The sequence below is a fragment of the Crinia signifera genome, chromosome 2, assembly GCF_055691185.1.
Source record: "Crinia signifera chromosome 2, ASM5569118v1, whole genome shotgun sequence".
In the NCBI taxonomy this organism is placed as follows: Eukaryota; Metazoa; Chordata; class Amphibia; order Anura; family Myobatrachidae; genus Crinia; species Crinia signifera.
Genome location: NC_139218.1, coordinates 154,575,450 through 154,591,011, shown reverse-complemented (window position 1 = coordinate 154,591,011; position 15,562 = coordinate 154,575,450). Strand labels below are relative to the sequence as shown.

At 40.1% G+C, this 15,562-nt stretch overlaps 1 protein-coding gene across 2 annotated transcripts; it reads right to left on the bottom strand.

Moving 5' to 3' along the window:
* Nucleotides 1-1,966: 1,966 nt before the first annotated feature.
* On the bottom strand, nt 1,967-13,146 carry ELF3 (E74 like ETS transcription factor 3). Of its 2 annotated transcripts, none has more exons than XM_083173152.1 (9): nt 13,061-13,146; nt 10,401-10,571; nt 8,414-8,641; nt 7,992-8,072; nt 7,504-7,590; nt 7,288-7,368; nt 5,873-5,989; nt 5,396-5,591; nt 1,967-3,702 (listed from the first exon to the last, which is right to left on the bottom strand). In XM_083173152.1, the coding sequence occupies exons 2-9, from the start codon at nt 10,561-10,563 to the stop codon at nt 3,588-3,590; spliced, it is 1,068 nt and encodes a 355-aa protein (XP_083029278.1). In that variant the 5' UTR covers nt 10,564-10,571; nt 13,061-13,146; the 3' UTR covers nt 1,967-3,587. The 2 variants fall into 2 exon arrangements, with proteins under 2 accessions (XP_083029278.1, XP_083029279.1); XM_083173153.1 differs by lacking the exon at nt 13,061-13,146 and adding an exon at nt 10,892-10,960.
* Between the last annotated feature and the right edge of the window lie 2,416 nt (nt 13,147-15,562).

Below are 15,562 nucleotides of genomic sequence, written 5' to 3'. Positions count from 1 at the left end.
ATAAATGTCTACAAGAACTAAGCGGGAAAGTCCATACCGTAGCCCAAAAAATTACGAAAATCCAAAAAGGCGTAGCAGTAGTACACTCTTTATATGAAAAAATTTATAACGGTTTGCATTATAAAGTCAAAAAATAGTTTGTGTACTTTATTTTACTTTTTTCTCCTTCTTGTTTATTTGGAGGCCAGCAGCATGCACCTTAAAATGGTGCATGTCATGGCAAGCAGTCCCACGGCAGCAATGCATCACATGTGAGCAGGCCGGGATGTTCCCATGTGATGCGTTGCTGCCGTGGGACCGCTTTCCACTACATACACCACCATGTTCAAATGTGTTTTCATGTTTTTTGGGTGGGTGGGCGTTCCTGCTAAACCTTCACACGTGGCACTTATGTCATGGCAAGCAGTCCCACGGCAGCAATGCATCACATGTGAGCAGGCCGGGATGTTCACATGTGATGCGTTGCTGCCGTGGGACCGCTTTCCACTACATACACCACCGTGTTCAAATGTGTTTTTATGTTTTTTGGGTGGGTGGGCGTTCCTGCTAAACCTTCACACGTGGCACTTATGTCATGGCAAGCAGTCCCACGGCAGCAATGCATCACATGTGAGCAGGCCGGGATGTTCCCATGTGATGCGTTGCTGCCGTGGGACCGCTTTCCACTACATACACCACCGTGTTCAAATGTGTTTTTATGTTTTTTGGGTGGGTGGGCGTTCCTGCTAAACCTTCACACGTGGCACTTATGTCATGGCAAGCAGTCCCACGGCAGCAATGCATCACATGTGAGCAGGCCGGGATGTTCCCATGTGATGCGTTGCTGCCGTGGGACCGCTTTCCACTACATACACCACCGTGTTCAAATGTGTTTTTATGTTTTTTGGGTGGGTGGGCGTTCCTGCTAAACCTTCACACGTGGCACTTATGTCATGGCAAGCAGTCCCACGGCAGCAATGCATCACATGTGAGCAGGCCGGGATGTTCCCATGTGATGCGTTGCTGCCGTGGGACCGCTTTCCACTACATACACCACCATGTTCAAATGTGTTTTTATGTTTTTTGGGTGGGTGGGCGTTCCTGCTACACCTTCACGCAAGCACCTGTATGTGATACTCTGTTCAGGTCCGACCACCCAAATAAACAAAGTGTTCACAGTATTTTTTGTCAGTATTTCTTAATAAATGTTAAGTGTTTATGCAGAACAATGAACATCACATATCTATCTATCTATCTATCTATCTTCTATAACTATATCTGTCAGGAATGCACACACAACGATTATTTATTTCAAAAGGAATGCACACACAACGAATATTCTTTAACAGCATGGCGCGGAAAGTACGGGGGAGAAGACTTCCTGTTGTTTACATGCTGCGCTGATGAAGGGATGACGCAGCTAGTCAACACCCACATGGGCGTGCTGCTTTTGGGAGGAATGATCGCAGGAACGGGCTGCATATCGATCGAACGTGCGTACACATGTCACTTTTCTTTCGATATGAAGCCGTCCTGTCGGAAGAATATTAAGCAGCAAAGAACCTGCGACCGACCGACCGTGGACGGCCAAGAGCGTTTTTGGCCGTTTATCGATCGCAAGGAAGGGATCGGGACAGCGTACACATATATACAATCGAACGGCCGTTCGTCCGCAGATCGGAAGAACGGCCCGACGATTGTACATATGTGTACCCAGTTTAAGAATAGATTGAACTGGATTGACTTTTATTTGTTTGAAACTTGCTAACTATGTAATCATGTAATAATGTACTCTTTGTTAATATTTTTTTTTGTTTGTTTCTTTATTTTCATAAATAATAATAAAAACTAAACAAAGTTTCCCTGTACACATGTAAGAACTTTTATTTTAATTAAAGTGTTACTTCTTACCATACATATAAAAAAGTCTTCACTTACATAAAAGAAAACATTTACATGATAAAATAATTAACATTTATTAGTCCAGCTAAAACATTGAAATCATCAGAATGATAAGTGCTTTGGGAAATTCTATATTATTTTGAAAAAATAATTATATTTATTAAAACTGTACATATTATTTGTTTATTAACATATCTACATGATTGGTGCTACTTTCATTGAAAATTCACAAATGCCTTTATTAAGGCTTTATAAAATTGAAACTGATGATGTCTGAAAATATTTTAGATATCAAGAATATTGTGTTTCTTAGGTAAATGTAAACAATTTCTGCTTCACTTGCTATAGCATTAATAAACATGTTGAATACTGCATATTTATTTGGGTGAAGAAGTTTATAAAATGTCCTAAATGTTAGGTTACTAGAATTGGATTAATACGTCCTTTCAGAAGCACAAGTTATATTGCATTTGGAGATACTAATAGTTTGATACATCATTATGAATGCTGGCATCCCCACTGCCAGTCATCCATGTGTATCCCGTCATTACAGGATATAAAGGGAAATACTAGATGTCTTGGTAATATTACTAAGTGCAAAGTTATGCAATTTTTAGAAACTGCAATACCATACTGTTGACACATTTCAACAAAATGGAAATGAATACATTTTACACATCTCATTTTACAAAGTTTTCAAATGGCCAGATTATGGAATATCCCTGTTCATCTAAAAAAGGATCTATTTTTGCTTATGACTACCACAATATATAATGGGGCTAATTCAGAATGAATCGCCAACCTGCATTATGCCCAATGGTTCCTGTGATTACATTGCAGAACAGAGAACGCCTCTGCCCTATTGACAGTCAGAGGTCCTCGTAAGGAGGGCCAGCGGTGTTGCGGCCTGCATTTATAGTAAATTGGGAGGTGTTGTCCCCATCTCCAGGAGTAGCTGGGCCAAGGACTGCGCTGCGAGGTATAGTTTCCTTAGCCTTGCAAGTTGGGCTGCGTCAGGCTGCCTGTGTAAGGTTACACTTACACTGAGCAGCTTATCATGTACGATCCAAGCTGAATCAGGCCCAACAAACTATATTAAGTTACAGATCATAGTTGCTGAGTAGCTTTTCAGTAAAGATAAATGCACCAATACAGATGTCCATGTCTTTCTGTAGGTGAGATGTTATTTTAAAGGTATATACAATATATCCTACTTTTTGTGCTTTCATTTTGTTCTCTCCGACTTACAGTATGAACTCATGTAGTGTACACACAGTGTAGTTTTGACTAACGTTTAATTTGATATGGACTGCCGATTCGATTCCAATGCGCGCTCCTTTTAAGTGGAAATCGAACAGAAAAACAGACTGTGCAGGCAAGACTATATAGTACAGATCTGTACTAGATAGTCAAAATCAAATGCATTTTGTTTGCCGTGCAATTCGATTCCGAATCGCAAGGCAATCGCACTGTGTGTACAAACCTTCACATTGATTTTCTACTCTAAACAAAAATATTTACAACAGATCATACATAATAAACATCAAAGTACAATGGTTTACAACAACCTACTGAAGCTAAAATATCAGCTTAAGTAACTGGCACCGTAATAATGGTGCTACAACAATGTCCTTAAAAAAAAGGCCTGAGTCTGACGAATAGTGTACATTCACATTGTACATCCAACAGTCTATATCATTCTGTTTTCAACATCCAATAGACAATTTTTCTTCCAGTCTCCAGCCACTGGAGTTTTTCCCGAATTTATAAACAAGTCTGCGGCCATCTACTCGTTCAAGGATTTCTCGTTTGTAGTAATATCTGGGAATATAAAAACACCAAAAAAATACTTCAGATTTGTTCTGACAACTTTAAGGATCCAAATTTACTGTAATTCACTGTGAAAATGCATTTATCAAAATAATAGGTTTCATTTCCAGGGTGGCAGCAAAATGCTTGTTTCTTTCATTCTAGCATTAACAAACACATCAAAATGATCTCCTAGTCATGTCACTTCCATCTATGCAACATGTAACTTCCATCTTTGCAACTTCCTTTTTTGTCAGAAGGCAGGTGCCTGCCTGCACTCACATGGGGATGCACAGCATTTCCGTGGGTATGCCCAGGAAACGCACCCGAACAAACCCCCCGTGTGAATGCCCTAGAGGCTGATAGCATGCAACTAATGCAGCTTAGGAACTATGTATATTATGCTTTCATGCACTCTGTTGGTCTGTGTGAATGGTCGACTATTGTATCCTTACATTGCCGTCATTCCAATGTGTAGCCAGCTTAAGGTTGGGGTAGATGAGTAAGTAGAAGGGTGAAAATACTTTTCGGAATCCATCTGTATTCCACTGTCCGTATTTTGACTGACACTGGGATTTCGTACCCATCCTTTACAGAACATTGGGGTCTATGTACTAAGCCTTAAAGTGGAGATAGATTATCAACTCCTGTCATTATTCAAACACAGCCTCTAACTGCTAGTTATGAGCTAGTTAGTTGATACTTTATCTCCATCCACTTTATCTTTCACCAAGGCTTACTACATAGACCCCTTCGTCTCACTACTTTGCATCACCTACAAAATCCAATTTAAATTTTTCATGTCTAAAGTGCTTAACACAACCCCTTCATACATCTCAGACCTCATCTCATATTACTCTCCCTCATAAACTCTAAAAGCCGTCATCCACTAGAGCAGTGGTTCTCAACCTCGGTCTTCAAAGACCCCCAACAGTGCACGTATTTCAGGTCTCCACTCAGAATCACAGTTGAAATAATTAGCCCCACCTGTGTTCTTTTAAAATGTCCCAGTGAATAATTAGTGCACCTGTGCACCTGCCAGGTGACCTGGAAAATGTGCACTGTTGGGGGTCCTCAAGGGCCGAGGTTGAGAACCACTGCAATATCACATGTGGTACCTCGCATGCAATACCCCACCAACTCACCCGGCAGCTCCCAGGGTGCAGGATCGCATACCATACTATTGTATGCAGTCCTTTTTGCATACAATATTTTGTATTCACTTCTAGCAGGGGCTATGGGCTGATAACCACTCATATTCACAGTGCTTCACGCAATCAGATTCCCTCGCAGTATCCAGTGACGTGCAATGAGGTCAATGGTTGAGGCTAGTTCCAGAGCTAGATTTGCATACAATATACAGTATGAGCCCAAGGGTTTTTGTGGGTATTTTACAAAGGTGCAGCAGTATATACTACTGGAAATTAGGTTTTCTTTTTCTGAAAGATGTGCAGAATAGGTAAGCAGGTAGAACCTCACCTATAAGGTGACTATAAATATGATTATGAATACTACAAAGAAGATACTTGCAATGTAGTATTCAGACCTTCAGAGCTCTCATGGAAAGGGTCTGTTCCAAACTTTGTTTTCATGTCTAAATTTATACCTTATGTCCCTGTTTATGTCTGCCCTGATTTTCCCTCTGTGTGGTATTCTGTGGAATTGCATACATTAAGCATAATAATAACATTTTAGTGGCACCAACCTCATTGCACGGCTTAGTTTCTCATATGTCATACTGGAATTCTTCTTCTTCTGCCCCCAGAGCTGAGCCACTGCCTCTGAACGAAGGAATTTGAAAACCCCTTCAGATCTGTCCTCCCACTTTAGGAGACCCTCATTCAAATCTGGATGAAGTAATATATCGCGGATAAACTCCCACAGATGTGTACCTCGCGCAGCTGGAAATGAAGAAACTGTTTAGTCTACTGTATATAGATAACGCTGTTTGTGGGATCAACAAGCTTCACGAAATAGAAGATATTTATAAAATTTGCATGCAAACAATAGAATATTTCTGAGAACTAAGGTTAATAAGGCTTCCATGTTAAGACAGATTAAAGAAATTCACTATATGAAGTAATTCAAAGCGATGTCAGTATTTTATAGTGAAATACATAGCACATACAATATAAACCATACAGTTTTGTCAGTGTATAACAGCCCCTTTTATTGTACTCACAGTGTTTGCTTTTCTTTGTCTCCAAGATATCTTTGCTGTCAGAATTCAGTTTACGAGGTCGGCCTCTCCTTCTTTTGATGGGATTTACATCACTTTTGTTGTAATTTGAGGAACTATCTGCACACGCAAAACACAGGACCCAGCATATTAATATAAACAGAAAGTAAACCAAAAAAGTGTAAACTAAAATTTTCTGTGTAGATAGGTGGTATTCTATCATAATCATTAGTGACTGTTTATTAAAAAAATTATTTTATGCTAAAAAAAGTCTTATATTCTTAGTATGTTTTTCAATATTTTAAAATAAAAACTTAGTATATCCTATTAGCAGCGGAGCTTCACCACCGCCAATAGTTTAAGCCCTGGGTTATACTATTAGCCCCAATACTGGTGTACAGGTCGAGTATCCCGTATCCGAATATCCGTTATCCGAATTATTCCGAAATACGGACATTCCAGAAAAAAAAAAATTTTTTTTTGCTAAAAACTCACTGGGGACATTTGAAACAGCATCACTGGGGACATGATATGTAACTGGCACTATATATGTGCAAGACAATGATTGCTTGGCATTCAAAATCAGTACTGAGATAGTACACACATTTTGTTTCACATTTTGAAACCTTGTTTTTTGAACAATTAAAATATATTTGTGTGTATTTTATGTGGTAATAAAATATATTTGTGTGTATATTATGTGTTTATACAGCATAAATGCAAGATACTTCAAAATACATCATTGAAATATTAAAATATTCCGAAATACGGAATAATCCGTTATCCAAAATTCTCCTGGTCCCGAGCATTTTGGATAAGGGATACTCAACCTGTATTATGTTTGGCGTGCCTCAGGCAAGCAAAGCATAATCACTATAAACAGCCAACAGAACACGTAATAACACATGGGATCCTGATTCCATGTAGTTTCACCCAACTGCCGGTCCATTTTTGTCTGTTTATTGCCTGAAAATACATTGGGGCTAATAGGAAAGCACACTTAGTGTTAGGAACATACCAGACAAGGTCACCTGGATGCCGGTTGGTTGGCCAACTTTTTTTTTAGTAAAAAAAAGGATGCCTCAGTTTTGCTCTGTGTTATATTGCAGAGTTCTGTGTGGAACTACAAGTCTCTGCATGTTAGCACCACTCATTATATTTGTAATTATGTTGTGCAGTCCAAGGTCACCCTCCATCTTCACTAACAATAGCCCAAATAAGTAATATAATTTAAGCAAGTATAACTGTAAAGATGGAGGTCGAGAGTTATTAAGTAGAAGCTTATGCAAGATGCCAATTTAAAATGGCAATAATATTAATTACAAACTGCCAATTAGCAAATCTAAACCTACATTTTCATTCTCTTTTTTGTTAATTCCAGCCTATTTAGTGTTATTTATAGTCTAGCAGTAACAAACCTGTGCTTAAATTACTTTTGACCTCCATGTCAAGATCACTTTCCGCAGAATTTGGCATCTGTGGGCTATATGGTACTGTTCCTAATAACAAGAAAGAAAAGTTGAATCATCTGAAAAGCATATTTATTCCCCGCCATCCCCATAAAAGACCTGTTTTTATGCAAACTCAGTAACCTTGTTGCATTTCTGACTTATTAGCCCCACTGAATTACTTACCAGAACCACATGACGTAGAGCTGGCTGGGGAGATTGGATCCGAGTAATACCATGGGTCTATTGTCTTCCCTCCACATGGCTCGAACTCTGAAATTAAAAAGTATTGGAATAATTTCTAATTGACTATTTCAAAACTTTAGGTGGTATTCAATTTTATGCTGTAATTTACCAAAGCTAATTAACTAGCCTGGACTATCCTATTAGCCCCAATGCCAACACTTGCTGATAACTAAGCATTTTTTCATGATTACTGCCACGGAAACACATACTGTAGGTCTGTGGATTTTTGCCAATCCTACGTATTTTCAGGTAAAAAAGGGTAACATTTCTTACAAAAAAAATGGGCAATAACTCGACAGCCAAAAAATGACCATCGGGAAAAAAATCGTAAAACAATCTATTTTTTTTCTTACTGAATTTATGTTTAAAACACTATTTGAAACATATTTTTACAGTGCTTATTGGCCCTTTCACTTGAAGTTCCATACCTATTTCTTTCTTACATCCAAGTTGCAAAATGTCTTCATTCTTAAGGAAGTCATAGATAAGATTCCATTCTGAAGAAACATCTAAAATAATACATAAAATACAGAAAAGTTACAGTACAAAAAAAAAGGACATGGAGTAGCACTAACCATCTGTAAGGTCTAACTGTAACTTTTAATTTCAATTTTAAAAATCATATTTTAGAGTGATTGCCTCTATATTATTGAACAATTGTACAACTGTACAATTATATAACTAAAAGAACATTAGAGATACTTGGCATGTCTTTCTGAAATGCACAATTCTTTATACAGGATTTTTAAAATTTATTTTACCCATACTTTTGATAGGAAACTATGCAATACATGTCTAATAAAAAAAACTATTTACAAATAATGTACAATAAGCAAGACATAGTACTCACAATCTTTAAGCTGGTACAGATCTTCATAGAGCTTGTCCCCAAGGCCCCCAAACATTGTTCTCATATCTTCCCTGCTGAGTTGACAAAGGCGTTTTCCATCCATCTCACATTGAGTCAGGTCTATAGTGCTGGCATCCCACTTGTTATTCTCTACATGATAACCAATCCAGTCCAATACCTGCTGCTGCGACCACATTGCTGGGAAGTCCTGGGCCCAACCACATGATTCTGTACAGCAAATAAGACAATTAATATCAGTGTGCCACCTTTATATCAGTATATTTATTGGTGCTGCCTTCTTATGTACTTTGGACCTAATTCATGTTTGCAAGTAAAGAAAAGAAAGCAAGTAATTTTGTGTCTGGAACAAACCACATTGCCATACAAGGGGAGAAAATACATTTATATATATAGATTTGGTACTCTTTACTTAAGGGCGCCCATCTCGGCCATCTCGGGCATTGAATGCACTAAAAAATCAGGTGCGATGCGACAGACGAGATGCCCGAGATTTCCCATAGGGAACAATGTTAAATGTCTCAATTGACCCGATTTTCCTGTTCAATGCCTCAATTGACCCAATTTTTCCATAGGAAACAATGTTAAATGGGCCACAGAGGCCAAATAGGCACCCTGAAGTGAATAATGGCCACCCGAATTGTTAACGCCACCCCACGATCAACGTCAACCCGAAGCGTGGCGAGCGCAGCGAGCCCGCGCGGGGCGGCGGTACGCGTCCTACGACCTTTTCATACCCCCACTATCCACGTCGGCATGGAGTTGAGAATAGAAGTGTGGCGAGCGCAGCGAGCCACCGAGCCCGAAGCGTGGCGAGCGCAGCGAGCCCCGCGAGGGGACGCGGATACCTTCACAGGTATCCGCGTCCCCTCGCGGGCTTCACAGCTGTCCGCGTACCCTCGCGGGGCTCGCTGTGCTCGCCACGCTTCGGGCTCGGTGGCTCGCTGCGCTCGCCACACTTTCTATTCTCAACTCCACGCCGACGTGGATAGTGGGGGTATGAAAAGGTCGTAGGACGCGTAACGCCGCCCCTCGCGGGCTCGCTGCGCTCGCCACGCATCGGGTTGACGTTGATCGTGGGGTGGCGTTAACAATTCGGGTGGCCATTATACACTTCAGGGTGCCTATTTGGCCTCTGTGGCCCATTTAACATTGTTTCCTATGGAAAAATCGGGTCAATTGAGGCATTGAACAGGAAAATTGGGTCAATTGAGACATTTAACATTGTTCCCTATGGGAAATCTCGGGCATCTCGTCGGTTGATCGCACCCGATTTTTTAGTGCATTCAATGCCCGAGATGCCCGAGATTTTTTACTAACGATGCCCACGATCAAAATCGTGGGCGCCCTTCTAAGTAAAGAGTACCATAGATTTTTTTTTTTGTTGGTGCTAGATAAATACTGTCTGCTTTTGCATGTATCCCACAAATGTCAGCATTATTTTTAAACTGCAATTTAGATTTCAGTTTTAATACCCACCATCTAAATCTCTCAGCACATGTTACATCTGCTCCGACCGCTGTGCCAAATGGTTTTGCCCAATTGCTTGTTTTTGCTTTTGTTACAAACATGAATTAGGCTAATTTTCTGTAGGTCCCTGCCAAAAGCCTTTACTTCTCATTCAAATCACTTTTTTTCTGTCTGTTTATCTCTATTTACAGAAATCCTCTATTTTCTTCATGTGTGCATACCTCCCAACATGACACTCTTCAGAAGGGACAGAATGCTCTGCTCCTGGACTTCCCTCTTAATGTATGATTGCCATCTCCTGTGTTGAAGCACCTTTCTTATTAATTAACCTGTTCAAATCAGGCAATGGCAACCATACAGTACATTCAGAGGGGAACTAGGAACAGAGTATTGTGTTCCTCCTGGAATGGGTCATGTTGGGAGCTATATGTGCGTTAATTAAATATTTTGCTTTCCTAACATATTTAGTTAATCTCACTTTCATAAACCACTTAATTACCTGTAAGATCGCAACTTGTCTCTTCAGCGACAAAGGTAAGTAATTTATCATCTTCAGGGTTTGTCAAAATTCCTCCGGACACAGCGTTTGTTTGGTTTGTAGGGTATAAGGTTGATATATAATTGTTATAGATGCTGCTAATATCACAGCTTCCTCCTGCCATTGTTGGTACTAAGGGTGAAAAAACATAATACATTTAATTATTTTATTCAACTAATAGATGAGCATATAAAACGGACACTAGAAATCTGTAGAATAACTGCATCAAAACATATATGCTGTATTTAGTATGAAGGGGACACATAAGATGAAAAATATTTTTTAATATTATATGTTTCAAATAGATTTAAACTTTAAAGTAGTAATTATTAACGGAAAAATATGATAACCTACACAGCCACAATACATAATATGATTTCAACAAAAAAGGAAAACATTGACAGACTAATTTTATGACTAAAAGTCAGGATATGGGACAGTTGTTACTGTACCTGTGCAGATTTCCAGAAACCTTTAACTGTGGATTACTAAAAGAGTGAAACTAAATGGCTTATATTCACCCTGCCCATGTAACCTGACTCCACCTGTGCTATACAGACTAAAGAATGGGATTTTCCCAGGTGCGTGACAGTTCAGAGGCCATACAGAAATTTGCATAGCAAATGTTATCCAGTTTATACTGAGAACAAGGGGACAGGTGGTTTAATAATTGCCAGAGGCAGCAGATGTCTAAATACTTATGTTTGCTACAGAAACTCAGGCCCAGAAACCAATCATTTTTATATTCATAAATCCCCTAAAGATAATTTTCACTTACTACAAGTATTCTATTCACTGATCAACTGTAGTTTCCTCATTTTCACCATCAACAACAAAAGTGATGATTAAGATTAAAATAATAATAATAGTTTTATTTATACAGCGCTCTTTCTCCAACAGAATTTAAGGTGCTTAATATATACCTCCCAACTGTCCCGATTTTCACAGGAATGTCCTGTTTTCTTGGGATGTTCCTGCATCCTGCCCAGGGATGGCAGTGTCCTATGGCAGGGGAGAGGCAGTTGTCTCCTGCTGTGCAGCAATGAATAGACGCTGTACGCATGCGCACAGCATATTTCACGCAGGCAGAGGTGCTGGGGCCATGGCCTGCAGCTCACAGAGCCACTGGCCATGCCCCTACAGTGGCAAAACGGGGCCTTGCTGTACTGATGCACTTTGCAGGCCAACCAGCCATGCCCCCAAATTTTGGGCATGCACCTCCTGTGTTTGCAAAGGTCCCTCCTGTGGTTCTTCTAATGTTTAGAGGTATGCTTAACAGACATAAAAAACAATGTACATAGTAAAGAAGACTAATAGAGGGTACACACCGTGAGATGTGCACTATTTTTGTATTTGATTTTGCTTATAGAAGCAAAATCTAAATCGAATGGGCGTCGAATGGTTTTTCGAAATTCGATGCAGATTCAATCCCAATGTGCGTGTAGTGTAAATCGTATAGAAAAATAGTCTTGGCAGGCAAGACTGTATAGTACAGATCTGTATTACACAGTCAAAATCAAATGTGAACATTGTAACTAACCCAGATCCAGATCAAATAGGAGTCAAATAGAAAGTGAATTCTCACCAGGTGTACGCAACATTAGACTTAGTACACAACAAATACAGCAGTAGATAAGCCACATAAAACAAGTAAACCTTGAGTGAACAGCACGCATAATAGTGTGATATATATATATATATATATATATATATATATATATATATATATATAGCAAAATAACTGCATATTTTGGGGTGTATTCAAAGCCTTGCATGGCAAGGATCAACAAAAACAAGCATTCCTCGCCGGCTGCTCGCCGAATTCTATGTTCTGGCAAAATCCTCCCTTAAACGGCGAGGTTCGACGCAAATGCAGTGAGCCAAATGCATTTTTGTGGTGAGCCCCACTGTTTTCATGGCCGTACTCGCCGTTTCCACCTCGTTGAAAAGAACCAGCAAGGTGGAAATGATGACTGAAGGGGGCGGCGGTGAATACTCGCCGTCAGGGGCTTGCCACCCACTTTGAATAGACCCCTTAATGTCCACAAATCTGGATACACAAAAAGTAACAGAACTTGATTATAAAAGGACACAAATTGAGCCATAAGGACATGAGAAAATAGGATGCTGTAAGAAAGTTCTGAAGGTGCCCATTCAAAGTGCAATGATTTTTAGTTCAAAACGCATCGCATGTCTTAACTGTGGCTTGTGCTGCATATCGCAAAGTACAAAAAGTATGTGCAGGCAGTACTTTTTGTACTAGATGGCATCACATCTAGTTCAAATCACACACTGTATTAGGGTATAGCATGCAATTGAAACTAAATGCAATGCAATCTAGTACAAAATGCATCGAGCGAATGTATGGGCACCTTAACACTACAAATCAGGATTAAACAGATGTATGAGGGGACCTCATTGTTGTACTGTATGTAAAGTAGCACTGTAAGGTGCAATTTAAGTCCATACATATCTAGATGTTTTTATAAACCAGAATTTGCTATACAGAAAGCATTTAATGGAGAATAAATTGAAAACATATGCCAAAAAAAAACATTATATTCTCATATTATAAACTGGAATATTTAAAACTCATGCTTATATGATAGGGGGTACTGTACCTGTGCAGATTTTCAGAAACTAGTAATCCACGGGACAATATACTGTAGGAGAAGAAACGAAGAGAATGAAACTAAACCTGTTACTTACTGTATATACACCCTTCCCATGTCACCTGACTCCACCTGAGCTATGCAGGTTAAAGCATGGGACTTTCCCAGGTGCATCATGCCAGTTCAGAGGCCACACAGAAATTTGCATAGCAAACGTCATCCAAGACTTGATGGGGAAATGTGGACAGGTGGTTTAATAATTGCTAGATGCAATAGGCGTCTAATCATTGTAATGCTTTAACATACAACAACTTATTTATTGTATTCATAAACACATTAAATGCTACTATAACTTGCCTCATTGCTATTTATTTTCCGCTACATCATTTTTTAAGTCAGCAAAAAAAGAGTTCATGTACTTTCTAAGCGATCTAGTCTTATTGCTTAGAAAATAGCCCCAAATTGCTCAGTGTGTACGGGCCTTAAATCTAAAGTGAGTTAGCCACAATTGGATAGTCAAAATCAAATCGAACCTGAATCGCAGTGTGTCCGCACCTTTACTATACCCCCAACTTTTAAAATCCATAAATCCAGACCTGCTGCACCAAAGGAGGTGGGTGGGCATGGCCTATCATCGTGATTCCATTTTTAAATAAAATTCCAATGGTGTGCCCAGCTCTACCTTATAAACAACTGATATGTTTATATATAACTGACTGTTATGGTCAGTGTTTACAGATGAATCATTAATGATTTCTGTGTATTTGCCCCTCAGACAAACCCTACGCTAAATGTCAATATGAGTGTGGCCTTCTATGTGAGTGATTCAACATCGCTGTACCTAACTACTATCATCAACATGCCTGTGTCACTCCAACATCATGCCTGTTCTATGGTTACGTCAGTGACTGATTAGTTATCCTCCTGTAACCATTCAAGAACACCTTTTATATTTCTTATACACTCTTATGAATCTGTACTGTGACTTTGCATTCGTGGTGCAACTCAAGCAAGGAAAAAAACATTGCACTAGTAAAAAATAATAACATTGTGGCCTCCACAAGAAAAAAACACACATTGGCCCTAACAGAAAAATAAATAAACACACTTTGTGGGATTTTATTTGTTTAAGTGTGATGATAATTAATGGCTGCCCAATGGACAAATCAATTGATTTGGGCACCCAATAGCTACTGAGCTTTTCCCACCCAAATCACAGAATCTGGCTGTGTACTGTATGGGTTAGATGCAGACCTGATAGCACAGTGGAGAATTCGCATTGCCAGAGTTCAGTTAATATACTGCAGCACTAGAGTGAAATCCCGCTTTGCAAATCAATGTGATCACTGTGCTAATGGATGTGTATGGATAAACATCCATTCGCAGCCATGCAAATATGTCCAATATCCATCGTAACAGGCTCACCATCCAATGATGTTTACACTGGGCACAAGCCATCACACGCGCCTCGTAGCCAGAGACATACTTGGTGGTGCAATGAAAAAAGACATATCTGTCCTGCAGCTTAAATGTTAAAGCATTTTCCCGGACACTCCCACTGTCTTTTCTGGCACGCCTGTATTTTTCTTAGCAAGCCCACTAAGCGGCCAGTTACCACCCCCAGATGTCTACTTCTTGTAACCTTGCAAATGGCACGTGAATAGAAAAAGTAGCTGACTTTTGATCAGAGTGTGTACAGTAGGGTGGTCTAGAAATATGCAGTTCGCAAATATAATCCTCCTACCCACTAAAGTTGTTCCATATGATAAAAAAAGTAAAAAAAAAAAAGTTTTAAAACAAATATTTTTGGCCCATCCCAAGCAATATCAACAAACGCAGGTGGCGCACACAAATGAATGGAACAACCACCGCCTGTGGCGTGCTCAACAGAATAGAATGGACAATTACCAATTGATTTGTAAATATGCTTCTGGCAACTTTGCTCTTAAAATTTGGTACACAGCACCACTAGTCAGCTCCATATATAGGCCCTTATTCTGGTCGGTGCGGATATATCCGCGTGCGTTCGGCCCGCCGATGTTTTGTGTCTGCGCATGTGCAGAGGCATCTCTGCGCATGTGCGAGCGGGGCGTACGGCCAAATCCCGCATGATATGTGGAGAGGGGCGTGAAGGGCTATTTGGGCTCATTACCATATGCATACGCCCCGCATTTCATGGGCGTTCCCATGCAAACGCTGGGCGTACGTATGGTAATGCAGTCGTGACGCACGTGTAGGGGGCGGACATATGACATCGCCGGATGTCAGCTGCCCACCCAGATCCCTGCTTTTGCACGGAAAAATGTCCGTGTGGTCTGAGGTTGCGGGAGCTGGTGGAGCACTCGGTCCTGCATTCGATGGTCTGCGACCATCGAATGATGGGGGAGGTTCCCTTAGATGGAGGAGGCGTATTCCGTGAAAAATACACGTGCGGTCCGTTCGGCCAGCTTCTTACCGCATACGGACGGAGTTGGCGATCTGTATGGAAGGCGGGGTTTCGCACACACGGTC

What these genes read in the sequence shown, in the direction of transcription:
- ELF3 (XM_083173152.1), bottom strand. Translation starts at nt 10,563, where the DNA reads ATGGCAGGAGGAAGCTGTGATATTAGCAGCATCTATAACAATTATATA. An exon ending in GACAAGTTGCGATCTTACAG is followed by an intron (nt 8,642 to 10,400) that starts GTAATTAAGTGG and finishes TTTGCTGTACAG; the next exon opens with AATCATGTGGTTGGGCCCAG. An exon ending in AAACTAAGCCGTGCAATGAG is followed by an intron (nt 3,703 to 5,395) that starts GTTGGTGCCACT and finishes TTATATTCCCAG; the next exon opens with ATATTACTACAAACGAGAAA.